This window comes from Mesocricetus auratus, unplaced genomic scaffold, assembly GCF_017639785.1.
Source record: "Mesocricetus auratus isolate SY011 unplaced genomic scaffold, BCM_Maur_2.0 Super-Scaffold_100043, whole genome shotgun sequence".
Taxonomy (NCBI): domain Eukaryota; kingdom Metazoa; phylum Chordata; class Mammalia; order Rodentia; family Cricetidae; genus Mesocricetus; species Mesocricetus auratus.
This window is the reverse complement of record NW_024429220.1, coordinates 6766523-6791883: the sequence shown is the minus strand read 5'-3', so window position 1 is coordinate 6791883 and position 25361 is coordinate 6766523. Positions and strand designations below refer to the sequence as shown.

The following is a 25361-nucleotide window of genomic DNA, read 5'->3' as shown; positions in this document are numbered from 1 at the left end:
GATTCTTTAGAATTTACCAAATGATGAAACTGAACAGCCAAACATGATTTTAAATTACTTATTTAATAGGGACTCTTGTTGGCAGGCTTTCTTTAGAGATCTGTGTGTCTAGCAAGAATGTAAGTACTCATTAGGAACATTTTGAGAAAATTGCTCTGCACTCCAGAACACTGAACAAGAAGGATCTTTTCTGATCTCTTCTGAAAAAAATTACTGCTAATTATAGAAAATTAAGTGCAAATAGTACCAACATAGTTATTAGCACCAATGATTTGACGAGCTTTCCTCCAAAAGGAACTATAAATTATATAAAATAACAATTATGATAATGACTAAGGCTTGTCACTGTATCCCATGGGTATCTACTCTTAAAAATATGGGGCATATATTCCTAAAAATATGTTGTGAGTTAAAAATTGGAGATGTGTGTGCTGTGGCTGAGAATGGAGAACAGGCAAGCGTTAATGTTAGTGTCTTTTGTTGTTGTTGTTTCTGAGGCAAGCTTTCACTATGTAGCCCAGGTTAGCCTCTAACTCACTGTGTAACTCAGGATTGCCTGGTTCTTGCAATATCCAGATGTTTTGGCTTTCTGAGTGCTAGGACCACAAGTCTATGATGACACACACAGAACTGGTATTTTAAAAGATATTTTTTTCTGTAGTTGCTGTTTTTTTGATCAAGATTCTAACTAGAACCAGAACATAAACTGTTTAATCCAGAAGGTTAAATAGAAGTTCCTATAGGGTTGAAGTAGAGCCCAAGCTGGAGCAATATGACTTCGGTGAGACCCTGGAAGCAGCTGCTCCCACAGCAAGAGACTAAAAGCTGCCTGTTGTCATGAGATTCTGGCTAGTGAAAATGTACTACAGTTCTTAAGCGGGGCTCACTGCTCAGACAGCCTGGACTTCAATTCTGGAATTATCTCCAGTTTTGTGGCATTTGTAATCATGCACTGGTTCCATGTCTCAGGAAAACGAGAAGGATTTTACAGTCTTCACAGAGTGCTTGTCAGGATTGAGTTGATTTATGTAGAGCCCAACAACAGTGCTTAACAGGTGTAATTCTTGATGGATGTTACAATAATAACCATGGTCTATGCGAGCTACACTATTATGGCTATGGCTATTACTTTTCCTAAGCAAAGAACTTAGGATATTTCCTGGAGCACATGGCATGCAGTGCTCCTCAAGGCAGTTTTTAATTGCCGAGCCATTTCCTCAGACAACAGTAACTAATGAGAACATACTCAGTCCAGGTACCATCAGACCCCAGAGCACTTCCTGTTGCTTCTCCCCGCTGTGGCTTTCAGGGAGACTCCTGCAGGAACTCCAGAAGGTACTGAAAACCACAGACCTGAAGTCAGGTCCTGTCTGCCTACAACAGGCTGTGTGACCTGTAGTTGGCCTTCAGGTTCCATATTTATGTGCTGTTGAGAGCTAGAATAGCCCAGGGTCTTTCCAAATGCCTCAAAAAGACAGGGAATGGACTATGCAGAGCACATGAAATGAGGGCCAATTCCTCAAAATTAGGACTTCAAGTTTTCTATCTTGGAATTCCATATGTATGTGATAAATGAGAACCACTGGTAAATAAGCTTTGACTTCTTGGGGGTAAATACCCAGGAGATACAGGTGGGGTCACACGTCTGCTTTTAGTTGTTTTGAGAAATATCTACACAAGTAGGCTACACCCCATACTGTCTACAACCTCCCCAGCATTTACCATCCTGGGCTGGTCAAGATGGAATCACAGCATAGTTTTCACTTGTGTTTCTCTGGCCAGTGGTACTGAATGCTTTTTCATATTTCTTGACTATTTGCATTTTTAAGAACTGTCCACCCATTACATTAGCCTGTTTATTATCTGAGTTATGTAATTGGGGGATGCTTGTGTGTGTGTGTGTGTGTGTGTGTGTGTGTCTGTGTCTGTGTGTGTGTGTGCGCACGCGTGTGAGTATGTTCTTTATATCACAGAGATCCTTGAACATTAATGTTTTATTCACACTTTTATTCATTAGGCATTATTCACAGTCTTTAAGTTATGAAACCAACCTAGGTGTCCCTCAACAGAGGAATGGCTATGGAAAATACAGTTTATAAACTCAATGGAACGGAATTCTTCCCACATATAGAAAAGAGTGAAGTCATGAAAAAACTTCTGCAGAAAAGCAGACATGATAGAGGATAGTCACACTAAATGAATTAAGTCAGTCTCAGAAAATAATTTCTCTTCATTTCGGGTCCTAGACTGTGGAAAAATGAAACCAGTGGAGCAAAGGAGACCCATGGGGGAGGGGAGAGAAAGACAAGGGAGGGCAGAGGTCTAGGAGGAGGATGCCTAAAGTACTTACGCTCTTGCGTGGAAATTGCCTTGTAACCGGTTTTCTGCTTTGTTTTGTTTTTTTAATTTTATATCCTGGCTGAGATTCAACACGCTTTTTAAAGATCAATTATGTTCTTTAAAAAAAAAACTAAAAAAATAGAGGTTTTGCCTAGATGAACTCAAAGGTTACCTCAGCTGCAGTTACTCTATATGTACTGAGATGTTAAATTCAGAAATAAACCTGTGGATAAAGGCATGATGTCCCAGGCCTGAGGACGATGAGTAGCTAGAAGAACAGTATGGAGTAACAAGGCACTGTGCTTTTTCATGCTTGAAACAGAGACAAGGGTACCTTCCGTTACAGACGTCTCATCTCAGTGCTTTGACGCATCCATAAATAGGAGCACACAAATGGCCTGATTCTAACTAACTCTGTGGACAAGGAGCACATCACCTGCTCACAAAACAGTTCTCACAAGCACTGTCAGCTGTAGCGGTTCTCTTGTCGGTCAGTGGTTTCTGAAAACCTCCTTCTTAAATTAAATGTTTCGCAGTGTTGGCGTTAGAAGCAGATGGGAACTGCCCTCAGAAGCAAGTGGTTCAATTGGTTTGAAGAATGAGTGAGGAAAATAAAGTCACCACTTCCTTTCTGGACGGAAAACCTGGACTGATTAATGAATCTCTAGGATGTGTTTATAACTTAGAATAACGTATTGTTTAGCCCTCATTTCAGCAAAGAAAACAAGTATGTTTATAAATACGCCCACACAAATACAGAGAGAACAGTGGCATCTCCTAGTACATTTAAATACATATACACACACATACACAGAGAACAGTGGCATCTCCTAGTACGTTTAAGTACATATACACACACAAATACACAGAGAACAGTGGCATCTCCTAGTACATTTAAATACATATACACACACAAATACACAGAGAGCAGTGGCATCTCCTAGTACATTTAAATACATATACACACACATACACAGAGAACAGTGGCATCTCCTAGTACGTTTAAGTACATATACACACACATACACAGAGAACAGTGGCATCTCCTAGTACGTTTAAATACATATACACACACATACACAGAGAACAGTGGCATCTCCTAGTACGTTTAAGTACATATACACACACAAATACACAGAGAACAGTGGCATCTCCTAGTACGTTTAAGTACATATACACACACATACACAGAGAACAGTGGCATCTCCTAGTACGTTTAAATACATATACACACATACACAGAGAACAGTGGCATCTCCTAGTACGTTTAAGTACATATACACACACATACACAGAGAACAGTGGCATCTCCTAGTACGTTTAAGTACATATACACACACATACACAGAGAACAGTGGCATCTCCTAGTACATTTAAATACATATACACACACATACACAGAGAACAGTGGCATCTCCTAGTACGTTTAAGTACATATACACACACATACACAGAGAACAGTGGCATCTCCTAGTACGTTTAAATACATATACACACACATACACAGAGAACAGTGGCATCTCCTAGTACGTTTAAATACATATACACACACATACACAGAGAACAGTGGCATCTCCTAGTACGTTTAAGTACATATACACACACAAATACACAGAGAACAGTGGCATCTCCTAGTACATTTAAATACATATACACACACAAATACACAGAGAGCAGTGGCATCTCCTAGTATGTTTTGGTAATGATTAATGTATAACAAAAACTTAACTCCTTTCGTCAGCCTCACGTGCGCTGTGAGGTGAAGACTACCCTCGAGTTTCCTTACCAGTTCTGCCTCCTCTCACCTTCCTGGCTGCCTCCTGTGTGTGGTGTGTGTGTGTGTGTGTGTGTGTGTGTGTGTGTGTGTGTGTGTGTGTGTGTGTGTGTGTGCGTGTTAATTAAGGTATACTTGATTGACAGGGTTTCCCTGCTGTGGTATGTTAGCATGGAGCCATATCACCTATTATCACTTCGGCATGGCCTATTTCCATCATTATTTTCAGATAGTTGGAACTTGACTAGTGACATTAGGGCACGGGAAAAATTCCTTGGGGAACATAAATGAGAAAGGCCGGAAGCATGGAGTGAGGAGGTTCATCCACGTGGAGCCAAAGTGGGGAGTATCAGGGACCAGGCGGCCCCGTCGAACCCAGCATGGATTGAGATATTGACCAAAGGGTGTCCTAGGGAGGAGTAATGAGAGCAGCAAGGTTTGCCCTCTCGGGGGCTACCCAGTGTGTTGTCTGTAATCCATCTGCAGCAGATGTCAGCAGAATCAAATTACTTTTGTCCTAGGGTGATTTGGGCAGTAGTAAAGGTTTAATGTTAATATGGTTTTAGATAGTAAATGTATTTTGTATGTCTTATTTTCTAAAATCAAGTTTCTCAAGGAAACATGATTTTCCATTCTAATTTCATTTAAGTAATATATTTCACCCCAAAATAATTCTTTTGAAGGGAAAACAGTTCACATATAGAGAACAAGTAATTCTTCCTTTAATAAGACATTTCCAATTATAGCCTTGGAATAACAAATCTGCTTTGAGAATTCTGGCTTTTTCAGAGTTCCATATGTATAACTCTGATTAGGAGGGGTAGATGCATATCTCCTGCAAATGGTGAATTACACCCAGTGGGTGGGGGAAAGGTATATTTTATTCTGACAGAAATTTTTTAATTATAAAAACTCTGAATAGCCCTCATTTTTGGAAAACATTCTTTTAAAAATAATTTTGCATTAGTTCTCTGTTCTATGGTGATGTGATTATTATTTCAAAAATATAATAGTACTTTAAGAGAATCTACCTCCCACACTGATAAGATACTCTACAAAACATTTAGCGTCAATGTCTGGAGAACTTAATAAGCGTCCTTCCCACACTTCCATCCGCTCTGCTCACACCTGCTGTTTCCAAACTAAGCCTGCAGATATTATAATGTCTTCATAAAGTAAAGCCAGCAGATACCAGTTGGCCCAGGGCACTTGATTCACACGTTCATCCTGTTGTTTACTTGCAGTAGCAGTTTAAAAGTTGCATCTGAAGATTTCAACTTATTTTTTAAGAGTACTTCAATAGCAAATTTGGGACTAAGTTAACCTTTTCCTACTCAATTTCTAGGGCGACTGCGACACACCGAGGCCAGGTGATTTTCAAGGATGCGTTAGCCCAGCAGCTGTGTGAACAAGGAGGTAAGAGCTCACCTGCCTTGCTTGTGTTAGGGCGTCCGCATTGTTCATGGCAGGTCCTACGTCTGGTGCCCTACTCTGCCTTTTCATTAATTACTTTATTATGATGTTTGAAAATTGAGTTGTTGGCCACTGCACAGCCCTATTAATTATTTATTCACTAGATATTGGTAAAGATTGCCTTCTGGAAGTAGTTACTGTCACCGAATAAAAGAAAAGTTTATCCCCTTCCCATAATATTTTCTCCAGAGTCATTTTTAGTTGTTCCAGAAGTGATAAATTTTAAGAGTAATTGTAAAATTGTACAGAAATCCATCCCCTTTAATTTGGCACTATGTTTCTAATCAAATGTGTTTCTTACACTCTAACATCTAATACCTATGGCCTTGATTCAATTGGTCTTATCATGAGTTGCTCATAGAGCAGTATATTTTGATATACATAATCAGTATGATTTTACCTAAGGAATGTAATGTTCAATGAAATGTTACTGTCAAACTTATAATTATTTGTTTACAAATTCTTCACTTAGAAAACTCCCCTCCATGATTTCAATTGTCAGTATGGTTTGGTTAAATTGACTTTTCTTCTGTGACTTTCAAGAATGCAGCCATTAAAAACATGCCTTAATAAGCAAACTCAAGAATTCTAGCATAATGTAAATATTTTTCCATATTATGAAAATAATTTACTGAAAACAGAATATTGTAAATCAGGGAACATTAACGTTGTGAAACATAGGTAAAGTTAAAAAAAGGTAAGTCCAATTCACATTTACCAGTCCCTAAAAATTAAATTGTCTTTTTTTTTGTTGTTTTTCGAGACAGGGTTTCTCTATATTAAAATTAAATTGTCTTAAGCTGTACAAGTTTGAGTCTGTTATATTATCATTGGGTTCAACTATTTAAAATAAAATAAAAAACTGGAAAAATTAATGGGAAAAATCTCAATGAACGAGAGGAAACTCATGTTATATCACAGTATTGTGCATGTGTTGTTGAGAACAGAGCCCAGGACCTGAAGCACAGACAAAAGTTGAATTGTTGCACCCAGGATGGGGCAGGAGCCTAAGGAGACTGACAGCTTCCTGCACTCAGGAAATAGCTGGTGCTGTAAACCAAATATGTATTTTGGTCCCTTCTACTTTTAATTAAAACATTATTTCCCCAAATAAAAATAACAGTGTTACAAGTAATGATTTTCTATGCATTACACAAAGAATACCTAATATATTCATGAAGGGAAAAAATACCTTTCCCTATAAACCACAGCACAGGACCTTTCGTCTGTGATGTATTTTAGCTTGTTGATGCTAGTTAAATTAAGCAATTCAAACAAAGCAAATTTTGTTTTGTGGAGCTTGGGACCAGGAGCATTTTAAGATCGTCTTGTGAGCTAAGAACATTGAGAAGGGAGAAGTATCTAAGAGCAGGATGGCAGGCAGATCAGCAGCCTTGGTCCCTTTCTCTGGAAGACTGTCCTGCTAATGCAGTGCCCGCAGCAGGCAGAGGGCTCCCTGGGCTCACAGTCCCTCATCTGCATCCCTACCTACCTCAGTACCCTCGTCTCTGTCCTACCTTAAAACCACCCGAAGAAGCCTCATTCCAGAAGCCCAGTGCTAACCCTTTTTCCTTGCCCGAATTAACCTTTTATCTCTTTTGTTCTGGCCGACTTAGGCTTTCAGATACGCAAGAAAAACCAAACCAAAACAAACAAAAACATTATGGGGCCAGGTGGTGGTAACACATGCCTTTAATCCCTGCACCTGGGAGGCAGAGGCAGGAGGATCTCTGCGAGTTTGAGACCAGCCTGGTCTACAACAGCAAGCTCCAGGACAGCTTCCAAAACAAAAAACAAAACAAAACAAACAAACAAAAAAAAAACCATTATGGGTCGGCAGTAATAAAGCTGTGGTGTCTGTGTTTCCATCCATTGTGGTCACAGACTGGCCTTGTGTGAAGCTAATGCCTGTAAGATTGTTTATGTTCCACAAGGAAGCACCAAGGCCAGCTGTGAGGACTAGACCAGCTGCCAGACATCAGTGCTGTTCTCTCTCAAGGCTGGGGAGAGAAAGTGAGCCAGCAGTCACTTACAGTGGGTTTCGGGCTCTGCACATCTTTTGCCATCAGGGAGGTGTGGCTGTGACCTTCCTCTTTGGGGAGACTCAGCAGTCACGTGGGAAGGCTGGGCTGCAGCTAAGGCTCAGGCAAGGTCAGCAGACAAGATGACTTGCTATTCAGTAGCAGGGGAAGGGGAGTGACCGTCTCTTCTTATGCTCGTCTGTGTTTTCTAAAATTGTACAATGAGATTATATTACCTGAGTTATAAGAAAATAACACAGATTCTCTCTACCCTCAAATCCAAAGATAAGGTTTCCCTTTTGAAGAGGGAAGTGCTTTCTGCTGAGCAGGTGGACTAAATTATTTCTCAAGAACTGAAAAGAAATACAGAGTGCCTGTGTCACTCCGTATGATGGCTGCCCTGACTCTTAATAAGTCCTGTCCCCATGTGTCCTAATTACATGAGTGTTCATTTCCCCCACCTGGAATCCTTTGGAAAGAGGACTCATGCCTTGGTTTCTTTTCCTTTAATACATAATATGCTGTCTTAAGGCATACACTTAATAAATGGTGAAGAATCAGCATGCAGGCCTCTCCTGGAAGCCTTTCCTGATGAGCACTGTGGGGCAGGCTGGCTATCAAACAGTACTTCTTATATTGCTGTAAAATGTAGGCTCTGTCTATTAAAAATCTGTAAGTTAGGACTGTAAGTCAGTAATGTGCCTGCCCTGTAAGCATAAGGACCTGAGTTCAGATCCCAGGCATGGCAGGCACCTGCATCTCCAGCACTGAGATGACAGAGGACAGATGGGGAACCTCTAGAGGTAGTGGCCAGCCAGTCTACCTGAATCAGTGAGCTTCAAGTTCAGAAAGAAACCCTGCCTCAGAAATAAGGTGCAGTGTGATAAAACAAACAAAAACACCTGACATTGGTTTCTGGTCACTATACCCATGTATACACATGTGCACACACACCCACATACATATATGTTTGCATGCATGTGTACATACTCACATGAATACATACATATACATATATATCACTCATCATACATATAAATAAATCTGAAAATTGTCAACAGATTTTCATTTCAATTCCAATGAATTGCCTTAGATCGCACCATACTATTTTTATATTATCTTAAATCTTAAAGTTCTAAAAGTAACAGTAAACACTCTGCAGATAGGTTCTTCTGACAATCATGGTCCAGACAACATGATAGAGTATCCTCATCTTTACCCTGGAGATACTGTTGTGCTATTGCTGCTGTCTGGGGGCCAGGGGGAGGGGGGAAGGTGGTGTGTGTGTGTGTGTGTGTGTGTGTGTGTGTGTGTGTGTATGGGGATGTATACCTACAATTGTTTTAAAGTAGAAGATGCCCATGTTCACTCACTAGCAATAAAAAAGAACAGAAATGTCTAACAGTCCTCTCCAAGGATTATTGGATTGCCTACCGTGGGTGCCAGCTTTGCTAGGTTAGGTCATGAGGTGTGCCAAGGAACAGCACATGGCTGGGTGGGAGGCAAGGGGAAGGGTGACTACAGTTTTGCATGGTGGCTCCAGATCAGGGACGTCTCATGAGAAGGTGATTTTCGAGCAAAAACCCAGGCTGGAGTTAGCATGTGCCTTTCCCAGAGACACCCAAAAGCATCACCAAGGTTTTAAAGACAAAAATGGTGGTGAAGTGATGTTTGGGGAACTCAAAGTAAAGCAGAAACTTCAGAATGAGCTAAAAACTTGGAAGTAGAGACCAGTCCTCCACAAGAATTATTATTGGACAATCGAGAGAGAGATGGAATCATGAAATATTGTGATCAGCCTGCCTGATCCTCCTGTTCTCACCGCCCGGGTGTGTGACCACAGGCTTATGCCACTATATCTAGTTTCAAGAAGATTTTTGATTTAAAAAATGTCGAAAATTCACATGAATTACATGAGTCTCAGTAAAGACAGTCACCATTGCCAAAATCCTCTGAGAACTCAAGGAAAACCTGTTCTTCTTCAGAGGCTTGTAAGTCAAGTGTCCAGCATAAAACTGAAGTGAGTAGGTCAGCATGGTTGCTTCTGGGCAGTTCAGCATGGCTACCGCTGGACTAGTCACACACACAAATCTTGGCCAAGGATGGAGCAAGGAAAATAACAGTGTATGTGTATGTCCGCTGGCCTCTGGGCTTTTTGGCATATGTTCTTCAAATACACTGAATTTTTAGCAAGTCCAGATGTCAGGCGTAGTGGTCTGACCACAGTCATGCCCGTAGTGCCCCCAAAGGGCGTATGCCATTTATAAACCGTGCAGGGATCCTCGGTAATTGGCTTGAGTGCAGCGGCTAAAGCTGAAAATGCTCTGTATCAGAAGGGGACAGGCTTGCAACTGATGCAGAGAAACCCAGAGAAACCTCAGGCCTGGGTAGAGATGCATCAAGGATTGTGAAAATGTGAACTGTGAGACAGAAAGGATGTAGACATTGAATAGTCAAACCTGTAAACAGGGTATTAAACTTAGGTGTGTTTCTTAAAAACTTCAGATGTACCTGTCGGGGTGGAGTGTATCTCAGCGTTAGAGCGAATGATGGCAGTCAGCATAATGCCCCGTGTTCAGTAAGGGCCTGCAACACACCAGTCAGTCAGTGATATTTTAAATATCATTTTTAGGTTATATCTACCAGATTCTTCCCTCAGCTACACCCTTGTTATTCAAGAGCTTAAATTAACAAGTATTTCTCCAGTAACCTAAGATGCAAATCTTTATGAAAGCAGTCTTCTTTCCCATTATTAGCGTTGTGTCTTACCTTACCTCCTTTCATTGTTGAAAGGAAGACCTGAATGTTCCAGCGTTAAAGATCTGCTTGTCAAAGACATCCGTTCTGTACTTTGAATTTCACCTCAGCTGTTATGTAGTTTGAATTTCACCTCAGCCAGCAGCTACAACTTCTGTTCCTGGCATCCCCAGGCTTAGGATTTACATACAAAGAGAGCTGGTTGGGAGGCTGGGGAAGCTATCCTGGAGTAGCAAGGTCTGAGACAGGTCCACTAGAGGGAGGAGCTGAGGCCCTGCCGAATACAGTGCCCCTGAGCGGCCCTACGCTGGCAAGATTAAGAGCAATGACAGAGCTGGTTCATATGGTCACAGTAAAACGTCTGCTGGTGCCCCTGGGTGGGTCCAGTTACTTTTTACGTTCCCTGGAAAGGTATATTTTAGACAGACGCTATTTTTTTCAAGGTGATTGAACAAGGGTGTAAACAGCCTTTTCTGCAGTTCTGGGGCCTGTATACATCCCCACTTGACAGCTTTATCTGGTCTAAAGTCAGAACACCAAGATTTATGCTTGAAGGAACTTGACATTGGCTGCCCATAGAGCCGACTCTCCCCTCAAACTGCTATATAATCTGCTTGACTTCCTCATATTTTAAAGCACAGAACCTGGAACTGAGTATATATAATTACTTGGGAGTAAAATTTCTGTCAACATACATCAATCATGGTTTCATTTTTCCTATTGAAATATTATTTCACACAGCTTGTTAATTCATTTTTATTTTGATGTATGTATGAAAATACACTTGGGCCATATAACAAATTAATACAGGTTTCCGTAAGTTTGCAAGCATTGGAATGTATTTATATTAACTAGCATATATTGTGCTCTATCCTCAGTAAGCATATGTACCACCCCCAAGGGAGCTGTGTGACAATATGAGACCGTCAGACCCTGTTCTTGAATGGCTCGTAGTATGTAGATACTAGTCCAAACACACTGACACAAACAGTGCATATTGCGAGAAAGGAAGCTGCCCCCAGTCTCCTCAAGGCCCTGGCTTAACTGTACAGCTTCCTTTTCCCACGGCTTCAGTGTCTTGCTTTTCGAGAGTTCCCTCCTAGGTGGTGTTTCGAATGCCGAGGCAGTCGTTCTTTGGGACGGGTCTCATCTTTGCCTTCACCGCGCTGACGGTGTTTCTCCCTTACACTCCAGCTCCCTGGGAGAAGGCTGTGTCCTTGGCGCCCAGTCCCCTCTCTAGTTTCTTCATGATTCCTCACAGCACAGTGTTCATGCTGGGGCGGCAGGGCTTCCATTCCTGAACTTACCACACTCAGTGCCACCTCACACCTCTGGTTTTTACCTCTGGACCTGGGTCCATTCGTTCAGTGCTGACTCAGAACCCGTAAGACACGGTAGTAGAGAGTGTGGGCTGTGGACCGCATTTAATTTCTCGTCTGCTGCTGTGTAGCCAGGACACTTTTCTGTAAGTTAAGTGGGAAGAATTATAGTACTGTTTTCCAGGTCATCCCATCTTACTCCTGGTCTTCTAGCTTTTATTCAAAAAGAATAGGGTAAAGGGATTAAATGCCATCGAGGGCTGTGTGGCATAATGGCTGACTTCTTGGAGAGTGCTACCTGTCCTAAGCATGTTTTCATCGATTCTTGTTACCTTGACAACGGAGCTGACAAAGCAGTCTCAGGGAAGAAGGTTCTTGTTTTTGCTCACGGTTGGGGTTACAGACCATCATGATGGGGAAAGCATGGCAGCAGGGGTAAGAAGCAGCTGCTCGCATGGTCCACCACTGACAAGCAGAGAGAGATGAATGCCCGTGACCAGCGCACTTCCCACTTTTATGTAGTCTAGGGACCACAGCCTATGGGATGCTGCCACCTATAGTGAGCTCAAGTGTCCTCACTTCCACTAACCCAGCTGCTGAGCTCCTTCACAGAAGTACCCAGAAACAAGAGTCCCTGGATTCTGAGTCTCATCTAGCTGACAGTCACCATGAGCCATCCTAGGGGATGGACATTTAGATGCCATTTGAGGACCTTCAGCTCTGATCTGACCTAGACATCCCTTTCTTGGACTCTGCCTCTTCTGATTACAGTTCTGTGTCTTAGAAAACACTGCCAACTCTAGACAGAAGCCCGGGGAACATCTTCCCTCATTCCTGTCTGTCTTCAGGCTTTCACCGGTGTATTTAAGGTCAGCTTCTTCAGTCTTGGTATTTCTTAAAGCAGCCTTTGTTTTTTAATAACTACCGCCACATGTTTGATTCATTTATTCCTTGACACAACTGCATTTGTGATGTAAGTGACCCCAGTTGCCCAGCTTAATCTGGCTGGGCACCCTGTGCGGACTGCCCGCCTCCCTCTCCCTCCGCTCTCCCATCTCCCTCTCCCCGCACCCTCCTTCCTCTCTACTCCCTCCCATTCTTCTTTGCCTTTCTCAGGGTTCTTCCAGTCTCCAAATGTTTTAAATCCTGATCACATGTTCTTGACCTTCAGTCTAACTTACTACTGATTTTTCTCTGTTCCGGGAATGAACTGTATTTTATGAGTTTTCAAAGGACTAGAATTTTTCAAATTACACACTACTTTTAAATAATTTACCAACAACTCCTGTGGTATATTATTTATATTCTTATCTTTCAATCAAAAATTTCATTCATATCATGACCAATGTATTGAAGATTACATGACGGCTTCTCCACACATATGTGAGCATGAGCATGGTAGGATGGACAGAGACTCACAGGGTTTAGTCGCTGAGGCCCTGTTAGTGATAGCTCGTGAGAGAATCATAAAGATATGGTTTTGGTCTGATCCTATTCAGTTAATCTTAGGATATGAAAGAGGATGAGCTGCTGTAGCCCACAAATCAAACTGAAGTGGGGGATGAGAGAGGGGGAGAAGAGAAAAATAATTGCTAATACTGCTGGATTCTGTATATAATTTAACTGCTTTAAATATTAAGTAATCTTTTATATTGATCATAACTATTTCCTGAATACAGGGAGAACTATTTTCATTCTAAATTTATAACATTTTTGGAAGTTTAATTATCATACTTGAAGGTCAAATGGTGTTTTATTGCAATAAAATACAAAAAGTAATAAAGAAATTATTCCTGGGGAGATGAAAGTCTCGGATCATAGCTCATTAAATACTAACTTCACAGACCATGTCTAATTTGTCATATTTAGCTTTGGAAATTTAATACATTTGAATTTCAAATTAGGTGAAAAAATACACGAGACAAAACTACCTAGGGCCTTTGAATTCCAAAGTGATTTAGGAGATAAAGTTCTGATAGCCTTCTGCCAGTATTTGTGTGAATTACCTGTGTGTGTGTGTGCGTGTAAATGTATGTTGCCTACCTGATTCAAAGATGCTCTTAAGCACTCAGCCATATTAACAGACAGCCCAATTTCAGATATCCGTTTTTCTTCTCAAAGTACTGAAGTCTTCATTGTATTGAGTACTTTGTTCAATAGATTGTCTGAAATTTATTAGTCTACAGTCTTTTGGGTCACATGTTGACTTAAAAGCTTTCTTCTGAAACAAGCCATTGAGAGATAACACAGTTGTCAAAAGTGTAAATACAATCTTGTTTTCCCTAATATACCTAGGCTGCTGTGATTGTGTGAGGTTATGGTAAGCCCACACTTTTAAAGAGTATGAACACATATCAATTTTTGATTTTCACTCTGCATCAAGTGGCTCAGTTTTCTCTCCCACCTTTTGAAGAGCAGTAATTCCCTGATAGATACCATAGTGGATAGTCCTAACTCTAATACAGCCTTATCCAATGAAAATATAATGTAAATCCTATGTGTAGTTTTAAATCTACAATGGCCACATGTAAGAAACAAAAATAAAATGGTTAACTTACCTATTTAACACAGACTATGTAAAATATTAAACATTTCAATATAACAGGCTATATAAAATTGTAAGACATTTTACCTTATTTTTTTCTTGCTGTAAAACTTGAAAATCTGGTATATATTACATATGCAGAGTGCATTTAAGTACTAGGATATCTGACTTATTTATGGTTTTATAAATTTGCAATTAGAAGTAGCATCAAATGTCTGTCTGTCCTTAACCTCTTAAAAGTCTTCAAAAACTGAACTGAGTATCCAAAAAGCTCATCTTCTTTATATTCACATATTGACAAAATGTGTTCCATTTTTAGGAGAGTTTATATATTGTCAATGCAAACCATATGTATATGTCAAATCTATGTGCAGATAAATCAACCCAGTGCGGTTAATATGCATCTTAGACATCTGCAGAAGAGGAAAAGTGACTGTAGTATTATGCAATATAACAGGCAAAAGCTGTGATTGATATCTAAGGTTTTGCAGACAGTTTAGACGACACTGGGACTTGCAAGGTCAAATGTACATTATTCACATAAGGAAACGCATAACATCAATCATTTCTAGTTTATTTTTGTGCGTGTATGGCGTATGCGTGGATGAGGAGGTCAGAGGCTCACAGTGGTTGTCTTGCTTCATCACTCTTTACCTTATTTTTTTAAGATAGGGTCTCTCACTGTACCTGGAACTCACTGTTTGACTGAGTGCAGTGAGGACCAGGGCTCTGCCCATCTCTGCCCTGCAGTGCTGGGAGTACAGATGTCCATCACCACCTTTGCCTTTCTATATGGCTGCCAGGGAGCCGAACTCAGGTCCCCAGACTTGCTCAGCAAACACTTGACACACTGAACCATTTTCCTAGGCCTATACATTTCTAGTTTTGAAGTTTCTAAGCCAAGCCTGTTACCACAGCAGACACCTGTAACCCCAACATTTGATTGCTGTAAGTTTGAGGCCAGGAACTCACTCTGTAGACCAGACTGGCCCCGAACTCACAAAGATCCACCTGCCTCTACCTCCCAGTGCTGGGTTTAAAGGTGTGCACCACCACGCCCAGCTTAGAATCTGCTCTTTAAAAACCGACACAAATGTCTTCAGTATGCCTTACATGTTACGCTGAAGCAATATGACACACACCAGTCTCATTTTAAAATACTGTTGAGTCTGGATTCTTAGTCTGACATAACTTAGCTACTGCCCATTATGGGAGAAATCAATTTTTTATATCTAGTTGAACATCTTTGAAAGTTAGAAAAGTCTTTTAAGTGTTTGTGTCACGAACTCTCACATTTAGATAATGAGTTGACGTTTCCTCAAATTTGGAAATCATTGCGGGACAGGGTGGAAATGACTGCCAGCAATGTGAACTAGGTGGGGTCCTATGAGACAGGGTTTCTCTGTGTTCCCTGGCTGTCCTGGAGCTCGCTCTGCAGACCAGGCTGGCCTGAAGGCTACTTTGTAGACCAGGCTGGCCTCAAACTCACAGACATCCTCCTGTCTCTGCCTCCCAGTGCTAGAATTAAAGGTATGCGGCACTATACCTGGCTTAGCATTTTTTTTCTTCATCCTGCAGAGTGAAGGTTCCTAACTGTGCGATGTATGTCATATGAACTAAGTTCTGCTGTTGCATTTGTGGTTCCTTTTTATCACAAATCAGTCACCATTCTCTCTTCTTCTTTTGTCCCAGCTCCCACAGAAGCCAGTGCTCAGTCTCACCTCGGTAAGTGTGTAAGACTTTGATGTCATTAGCTTAGGACGTGGTCATCTTCCCACCCACCCTCTTCCGGCTCCGTGGGCACATGCTGTGGAGAGAAAGGCCCTGGGTCCCCAACTGGAGCAGGGGGCCTCCTGAGAAGTCACTGCTCTGCCCCTCAAGGACTTCCCTGTGTCAGCACCCTCCCTCACAGGCTCCTGTTCAGTGTCACCGTATGGCTGAGTGGCCAAAGCTGAGTTTCTCCAGAGCCCACCCCATCAGAGTGCAGAGGCCAAGCCGGGAGTGTGACAAACTGGACTCATTTTAAATTACGATTTCTCCTCGAATTCTTAGGGTAAATCTTTTTACTGACATTTTAGAAAGCTGTTAAGTGATTATTTACTTTAAAAAAGGAACCCATGATTTCCTAACAGTGCCATACATTCTGTGGTCCAGCTCTTCAAGGTAAGGCAGTGGGGTGATTAAAAGCACAGATTCCAGGGCCAAATGTCCATCTTATCTCCACCCTTTGCTGTAAGTGGTGACATCGATCAAGTAACCTGTCTGTGCCCACATGTAAAACAGAGTCAATAACAGTATCTACCTCACTGGGTTGGTATGTGGATTAAGTGAAATTTCAAATTATATAGTAAAAGGTATTATATTATCCAGTGGTAAATAAATAAAAATGTGTTTATTCACTGGAGCTAACCTAGGGGGTTGTCTCTAGAAACAAGTAGCCATTAAGAGTTAAATTTGTCATGCTGTGTCAGTGAAGACTTATTTTAAAAAGCAATTTCATCCCTCCGTAATTTAATAATCGTGAAAGGAGTCATCTTACTGGTCCCAGCCCTTCCAGGAGTCTCTTACTATGGGGCCTCAGATAGGTCCATTATTTGTCTCTCGGGCTTTTCCTTTCAACCTACAAACCCAATTAATTTATTTTTCTCTTTGCAAAATCTGCCTTGAGACTGTCTCCTTTTATGTAAGGCTACAGCTTGGGGCTCCACTTGGCAGCTGAACCTATCTGCTGAGAAGCATGCCTTCTGGCAGCCACGACAGGCTGGTGACCGGCAGTGGTGCATCGGAGCCCCGGCCAAGCTGTGACCCGAGAGAGCTGTACCCTGTAGGCACATCAGACACTGCATCCCAGTGCTCAGAGGGGTCATTAACTCAGCCCCATGCTCACAGCCTATCACTGAGTTCTCTCCAGTGAATAGCCTCTACTCCCTGTTCTCAAGCCTCAGGCTTCGAGGAAGAACAGCCAGTACTCTGAAGTACATGCTGATTCGCTGGTTTCCATGCCTTCATTATATGCTTGCCTGCTGGCATACCTGATATTCGGGGGGGGGGGGGTTCCGACTGCCATAGGTAGGATGTCACCAAAGAGAATTTGAAATTATCTTTCCTGATATTTGGAAGAGATTTTTAATTACCCAGTGAGTTCAGAGAACTCTGTGGCTGAGTCCCTAAAAGCAGAAAATATCAACTTTGAAAAATATAAAACTTGCTAAGGGTCTCCATTAGTCATGTGCTGTGATTTTAATTTTTCTGAAAATTAACTAGAGCAAATAAAATCATAAGGAAAAGACTCAGAGGATTACCTAAAACTTCCTGCACACACCCCCAAAATCTGATAGGAATGTTGTTAAAGCTGTAATTAATTTCTCCTTCTGCACTCTGCCCATGAAATTGTTTTGTGCTTGGCCGCCCTGTTTTCAGAGCCAGCAGGCATTCTACCATGTAAGAAGATGTTCTTTGGCATGCCCCAAATCCTAATGCTAAAAAACAGGTGTTGAATATAACTGTCAGGTAATGCTAGTATATTTACTGCCATGGCTGGCAGTCTAGTATTCTCCCTGATTTTTTAAATTGACTCTGTAGATATACATATAGATTAGTTATGCATATAGGTAATTCTTGTGGTTAGTAATTCAGCTAAGTTAGCGATTCAGAGCATACGAAATGAGTAATGAGTGAATGTGAGGAATTCGAAAAATTAAGCCAGGGTAACTTGGTTGATCGGATGGACAAGAACAAATGGGTCAGAGGACTAAATGGTAGCTGTTTTAGCTGCAGTAAGTAGCCAAAATACTCCATCCCATTTTTCCATGCCTTAGCAAGCAGAGACAGGCTTGCCCAGGCTGTGTCTTGGTAGACATGATATGGGTCAGGAATGAGTGACAAGTCCTATGTAGCCTCTCTTCACATTGGCCTGCCTACCCGAGTGGCCTGCCTGCCACTCAGTCGTTTCTTTTGGAGACTCTGGGTTTCAGACTTGAAGAAGTCTAAACAGCAAACCCTTCACCTTCAGCATTTATAGGCAGAGCAATTACAGCCAACCGTTTATTTAAAAGTCAGTTAATTTAAAATATGAATATTCTTCATAGATGTAGCATGTTAACACTCATAGCTAAATTCCCCTCCATAGTGTAATTCTCTAAATACTTTCTTCCTTTCGTAGCTGAAATACACAGTGACAGTGTGATCCTACGAGATGACTTTGACTCCTACCACCAACTGGAATTAAATCCCAATATATGGTAAGTTACAGAATGTGTTGATTTTGAATTGTGAAATGATGCTGAATTTCTTTAATGAAAAGTTTTCTCCTTGAAGGATCAATTACTGAAAATTCAACTGTTCTTGAGTATTAATGTGTTGGTGAGAATGGTTAGTGATGGAATATACTTGTATATTAGCTGTTTCTTCTTTAAAATTGAATGTAGGTGTTCTTCAAATCCTTGAGTGTGATTGGATATATACTTAGCTTTATAAGATTTTTGTATTTTATTCTAGTTTACTTTTCTGTTGCTGTGATCAAATGCAAGTTGGATGAAGAAAGGGTTTATTTAAGCTTACACTTCCAGGTTCATCATTGAGGGAACTCAGGTCAGGAACCTGGAGGCAGGACCTGAAGCAGAAACCATGCAGGAGTACTGCTTATAGGTTTGATTCCAAATTCATGTCCAGCTGCCTTGTGAAGTGAGACCACCTGCCAGCCCAACAGTTGGCTGGGATCTTGTACATCAATTGGTAATCAAAAATGCCCACAGGCCATTACAGTGAAGGTCCCCTCTTTCCAGCTATGTCAAGTTGACAAAAATGGCCATCACATATGTAAAGCATCATGCTAGAATGCAACTAATAATTATTGCTGAGTGGAAGAAGGGAAATGTCTTACCCAAAATGACAGATGACTTCACCATAAATTGAAATAATTTCTCCTGTTAGCTCCCCTCATTATCTACCCTCCAGACTTTCTTTAAAAAGCTTTTTAGTATAAATTCCATGGGATCTTGAGGAAACAAAATAATGAACTCTGATTCAGTCTTTAGAAACTTTTGTAGATAGCTGGAAATCTAAACATGTTGGAAGTGTGTTGCATTTTTGCTGACTGTAGAATAGGTCTGTCAATCCAGACCTTTTTGGAAGACTATCTGAATTTTGGACTTTTTGTAATATGGTATATGGTTGGTTGTGCACATAAAGATGAGTTCAAAAAATGTTTACCTTTGAACCTGAAAACCCAAGCAATGACAAAACTCAATATTAGAAAGTGAAAGACCCTGTTACCCTTGAATGTCAGTATATGAGATCACTCTGCCCCCCCTTTTTTTACTGTTTTAACAAATATTTTGAACTCCAGTGGCACAATCAGTTAGCATATTGTATTCACACAAATATTTGGTAGTGACTTTTCTAGGTGGGATTGTTTCAGGAGTTGTGTTTCTTTCTGTAGTTGGCAGTTTGGTGGTGAAGCACATTGAGAAGTTGGAAATCTTGAACAGAGATCCTTAAATTAACAGTATGGGACCCAAAAGAAGAACGATGCCCCCAGTAGGATTTTCCTGGAGAAAGTGGCCCTAGGACTGAAAGTTGAAGATGACAAATAGGCAGAGTATTGGGTCTTTAATAGTAGTGAAGAGTCTTTTATGTCATCTCTAGAAAGATAATGAGCCTGAATGGTGTAAATTGAATAAAATTTACTAATCTAGACAAACTCATAGTGTCTCATAACTTACATATCATTTAAGAAAACAATGAAACACAGGCCTATTCTTCTCTGGGAAAAAATCCAAATATAAATGTCTTGAAATAAATTGAAATTTGTATTAAGGAAAGGGAAAAAATTTAAGTACTATGTCTGGTCAAGAAAAATTCTTCCTTTTCTCTTGACATTTATCTTTGTGCATTCCATTAATATAGATGGTAGTAGATGATTTATTTCAAGGAAAGTTCATCTCTGTCAAGTTAACTCATCATTTTCAGTTTTCTTGACAAATACAAAATGTGACTTTTATGTGATTCAAAATCTGTTGGTTTTTTTTGAATCAATGAAATGTGATTGATTTTACTTCAACCATTTTCATGATTGATTGGGTATGATCGTTCCTGGCCAAAATTATGGATTTTATGTCTCTTTTACTCATGCTGTGATTTTTCCACCCTTTTTGGCACTTCCCTTTTTAACCCTTCGGAACCAGCACTTCTAGAAGAGGTTACTCGTACTGCTACAGCAGCCTTTAAGCCCCCTTCCTTCCTTCCTTCCTTTGTTTTAAAGAAAACATAGGCTGTGACACTCATATTTGCAGAGCATTTTTTTGTTAAACTAGCAATGGCACAGTCTCTGAGATCAGTCCAGTCTGGTTTAATTCTGAACATGTCGCTTGCTCACTGGACACCCTGAGAAAAGAGCTCCCTTCGTTCCATGAGCCCCGTTTCTTGCAGCAACACCGAGGCATTGAGAAGCTAGGAGTGAATGCTGCTACAGCGCCTAGCATGACAGGCGCTCCTGAAGTTCCAGTCCTCTGCAATTCATGTCCCTCCCCTCTTCTCCTTTCTCCCCCTCCCGCCCTCGCCCTCCACTTTCCCCTTGCTTCCCTTCCCCATCCCTCCTCCCCCCCCGCACTCCTTCCCCGCTTTCTGTGATGTATTTATACAGTGGCCTATGTTTCTTCTGTTCTCAGACAGTTTTCAAAATGGTCTTAATCCGTTCACTCAAGTCCGCCAGTCATCTGTATCACATTTGCGCAAAAACAAATGTCTAATTAGATATGCCTGCATCGCATTCTCTGTAAATGCAATGAAGATGGAGTGTTGATTTGCAGAACTCAGGGAAGGGCGAAGAGCACCATCGGGCAGTTGGAACCCCGTAAACATAAACAAAAGTTCCATAAGCTCAGAACTGCGCCCAGTAAACCCGGCTATTCTGGTCCCTGTGTGTGCGTGTGTGCATGTGTGTGTGTGTGTTCATGTGTAATGAGTGTGCATATGCGTGTGAAGATCTTGGATGTTGGTCCTCGCTTTCTGTCTTGTTTGAGACAGGGTCTCTGTTGTTTTCTGAGCAGGGTGCCAGCGCATCTAGCTTGTGACCTTCCACAGGTCCTCCTGTTTCCTCATTCCTGCTGTAAAAGCACTGTGACTACAGTCGGGCAGCTGTGCCCTGCTGGGCACTGGGGATTTGAACTCAGGTCCTTAGGCTTGCCGGATAAGTCCCTTACCCACTGAATCATCTCACCCGTGCTCCCAGTTTAATATTTTCAAGAACGTGGCAAAGCCTCCCCTAGATTTGAAACCTTGATAGTTTTCAGTCTCCTGAAATCTGTTTTCTGGGTACTGTTGTTCTTTTGTAAAAGTTTAAAAATTAGAAAGGTGCGAGGTGGAACCGGGAACCAGCACAGTGGAGCACAACCATAGAGAGCGCATTAACCAGCTTATTACAGTGTCAGGAGAGCGAGCGGGGAGGCAGACACGAGAAACGAGAGGAGGGGGTAGAGAAGAACATAGAGAGTGATAAGTGGGCAGGGTCCTTTGCCCCTGCGTGCAGGCTGTACTCATGGAACCCTGGGCTGACCAGAGTGCTGCCTGAGTGCCTTCTGCCGGGTAACGGCAGACCAACGTGATGCCTGAACCTTTCAGGTACACATTTGTCGTGACATTTGTCCTTTATAACACTATATAACACTGTTATAAAGGACAAATGTGGTCACTAATCCTAGCACTCAGGAGACAGAGGCAGTGGATCTCTGTGAGTTCCATGTCAGTCTGGTCTACAGAGCGAGTTCCAGGACAGGCTCCAAAGCAATACAGAGAAACCCTGTCTGAAAACAAACAAACAAACAGGAAAACAAACAAAAAAAGTGGTCATTTTATTCGGTGAAAAGATCAATGAATAAAGGAATGTAAACAATAATAAGGCCTCTCCCTCCCTATTAGAATTACAGTCTTTCCATGGAGGGGCTGACTGTGGTAGTGGTTTCTCTGTTCTTTCTAGAAAGTTTTATGCACATACTAGTGTAGATATGAATTTCATTCGCAAACTTAGATTTCAGGAAGGCACAGTTTTCTTTATTTTCTGTAGCCCTTTTTTAAAAAACCCCATTAAACCTTCATTTCATTCAGTTCTGGTCTGTGTAGACTTTAGCTAAGTTTCAGGCGTCATATTAGTACGATGGCACGTGTTAAGTAGGTATGCTTCTGACACCTAGAAGTGTCTCTGTAGATGTCCTTCAGTCCTTCAGCTCTAACCCCTGAGGACTGCACACCCACAGAGAGCTGTTGTTCCTGCCCTAAGGGCTCCTCCAGGGAGGGAGCTGCTCCTTGCTTCTAGACTAGGGACGCTGAGGATGCAGACCTCCGGGATGATATGCTGAGGGTGTAGCTCTGGTCCTTCCGGCCCCCTGGGGTACATTGCTTTTTTTTGTTGTTTTTGTTCCTTGACTTTTTCTTGGTCTTTATCTCTCCCCTTCCTGCCCACATCTGGTTGCTTTGTTTGAGAGTTAAGTTGCAAACACAGGGAGTAAGCAGGCCCATAGCTCAGACTTCCAGAGATTCCCAGTAGCTTGGCCTGCTGAGTGGGCCACATGCAGGCCCACTTCTGAAGGACAGCCATGTCCTCAGGAGTCTCCGGTGTCGCTGACCTTGACAGAGTGACAGGGAGAGCTGACAGGACTCCATTAATGCTGCTGACAGTTGCCAGCCCACACGTGTACAACTGCTTTCTGGTGACAGAGGGATCCACAATGCCCTCACTGTGCAGAGATAACCCTCTGAAGCCCACGGAGTGGGGATTTCATATGACTAAATATAGACTTGGAGGGACATTAGAAACCACAAGTCTGAGGGGCTGTGGAGCAGCACTTACTTAGCTTGCATAAGGGTCTAAATTTGAATCCCAGGATCCCCAGAAACCACAGTGTGTTTCATCTCATTAGCACTGAACTTGGTAGCACAACTTCACATTGGTACCTGCAGAGGTTTTTGGTGGGGTTTTTTTGGATGAATTAAACTCATTGTTATGAAGCAATGATGATCTTGAGAAAGTATATGTGGCATAAATGTGCATATTTGTCAAATAGAGATATATGCATTTCAGTTGTATGAATTTATCCCAATGTAAAAAAAAGTCATCAAGCCTTGGCAAGATGGCTCAGCGGGTAACCGTGACTGCCATGCTAGTCTGGTGACCTGCATTTTCTTCCTGGGACCCACACAGGGGGGGTGAGAATGACTGCAGACGTGTTTCTACCTTGCACTGCGGGACACACACCTATGCATGATATAAGAACACAAGACAGCAAAAGAAAAGTAACAAATAAAGTATATCTCTAATTTGCAGTGAGAAAGAAAGGAGGGAGAGAGAACCAAAAATAAATGAATTTTTAAAAACGATTAAGTTAGAAATGTCCTTTTCCCCAGATAATTTTAAGTCAAGGAGGGATTTTTTGTTTTGATGAGGATGGCCCTTTAATGCCTGCTTTCTAAAGATTGCAGAAGGCATCTGGGCTGTAATATGCTGGTGCTCCAGTGGGAAGTGCTGGGCTGCTAAGGAACAGGATGATAGATGGAGTCCAGAGGACAGCAGATGTTCCCCCTCCAGCACAGCCACAGAACAATAAAGAAGAACGTGTCCCGCAGCCACTCCTCCAAAGAAACCTCTCTGCTCATGGTGTTGTGATACCCACAGGGGTGTGGGGCGTCTAGAAGAAAGGTAGAAGGGTCTCTAACCCTTCCATGTGAGAAGGCCTCTGTCAGCTGTTACCATTCGGAAAAATCCCAAAATGTACAGCTGAAAGATCCCAGACTCTGCTGCGTCTGCATTCTCTTAAACTTGTCAATTCGTCAAAACAGTTAAAATCAAACAGAACAAAAATGGTAATTTGGCATAGTATTGTACTTTTCCACTGAGAAAACTGTTGTCATAATAAAGAGTATAAAGCACTGGTCCCAGAATGAGATGAGTCATTCTGGAGGAAGCTGCATCAGAAGGCCCTCAGGCACCTGGGTGCACCACTGTTTAGTAGGAGGCCCAGTCACTACAGAATAACAAAATGACAGGTCTCTGTCGCTCAGTGAGCCCTGTGAGCCCTACAATACAAGTGGAGTTGAAAGACAATGGACAAAGGGGGTGTGTTGACAGAATTTTCTCAACATCCAGCAGTCCCGATGAAGGTGATGTGGGAAGACAGTGGGCCTTGTGGGGGAGAATAAGCCCTACGCATAGCTTTATAGCATAGTTGACTCAGCTTGTGTACAGAAGAGAAAGGGGCAGAAAGTACATTCCACGTTGACACACCCTTGCCAGGACCTCTGTTGTACTTAGTGCTAAAGAATTACAAATTTTCCATTTTGGCACTTAATGTACAATACTCTGCTCTCATGTGAATCTTTTTGACCTTTTCCTGTTATTTCCTCTCTTGATTTCTTCCTACTGTTGTTGTTAGCCTCCATTTTTTCATTAATAACCTTTTCTTTTATTATAAAACTTCTCTGTCTCTTTTTTTTTTACAGTTAACCTTATTATTTTTACTGTGACATAATTGCTCAGGGATAGTCTTTATCTACAGTAGGAAGGTGAACCAGCAGGAACTCACTAATGCAATAAAGTATAAATCTGGAGACTATTATTTCCTTCTTTGATCTGTATTTGAGATGACAGAAACAAGAGCTCACTCAATGGAATTGAATGTCAAGTACATGTGAAGCAAGTGAGAAAATATTTCTTCAAGCGGAACGTCGTAGAATTCACCATAGTAGGAAATGAGAACACTGTGTGCCGTAGTAGGATTCTAGAGGGTTATTTTTAACCTATTTGTCACTGTGCCTGTTAATGAAGAAGAGATCAGATTTTTCAACTCCCTGGTGAAATCTGAAGACTTCTCTTACCTTCCTCGGTGAGAAGTAATGAGAAAGAATGAGCTATAAATGGAGTTTGTCATTTTCACTTTTGAGGCATGTTAGCTCTTTAGAAAAAAAGGCATGACATACTTGAAGGTGAGCTTATTCTTAGAGAGGGAATGTACCTTTCTGTTTTTTCTAAAACCATTCTACTTTTTCAAAGAGAACCTATGTTTTTTTTTTATTTAAAAGTCTTGATTTTCAATTACTTCAAAATGGTTGCATAAATAACTCCCAAATAAATGGCATACTCT

The 25361-nt window shown here is 41.5% G+C and overlaps 1 protein-coding gene across 5 annotated transcripts in view; it reads left to right on the top strand.

Annotated features, from left to right (window-relative positions):
- Positions 1–25361, top strand: part of Reln (reelin) — a 437778-nt gene that overhangs the window by 181776 nt on the left and 230641 nt on the right. For all 5 annotated transcript variants that reach the window (XM_040735124.1, XM_040735123.1, XM_040735122.1 and 2 more), the window contains exons 4-6: positions 5460–5530; positions 15922–15954; positions 18392–18470. In XM_040735124.1, the coding sequence (XP_040591058.1) occupies positions 5460–5530; positions 15922–15954; positions 18392–18470 (183 nt within the window). The remainder of the gene's footprint in view (positions 1–5459; positions 5531–15921; positions 15955–18391; positions 18471–25361) is intronic.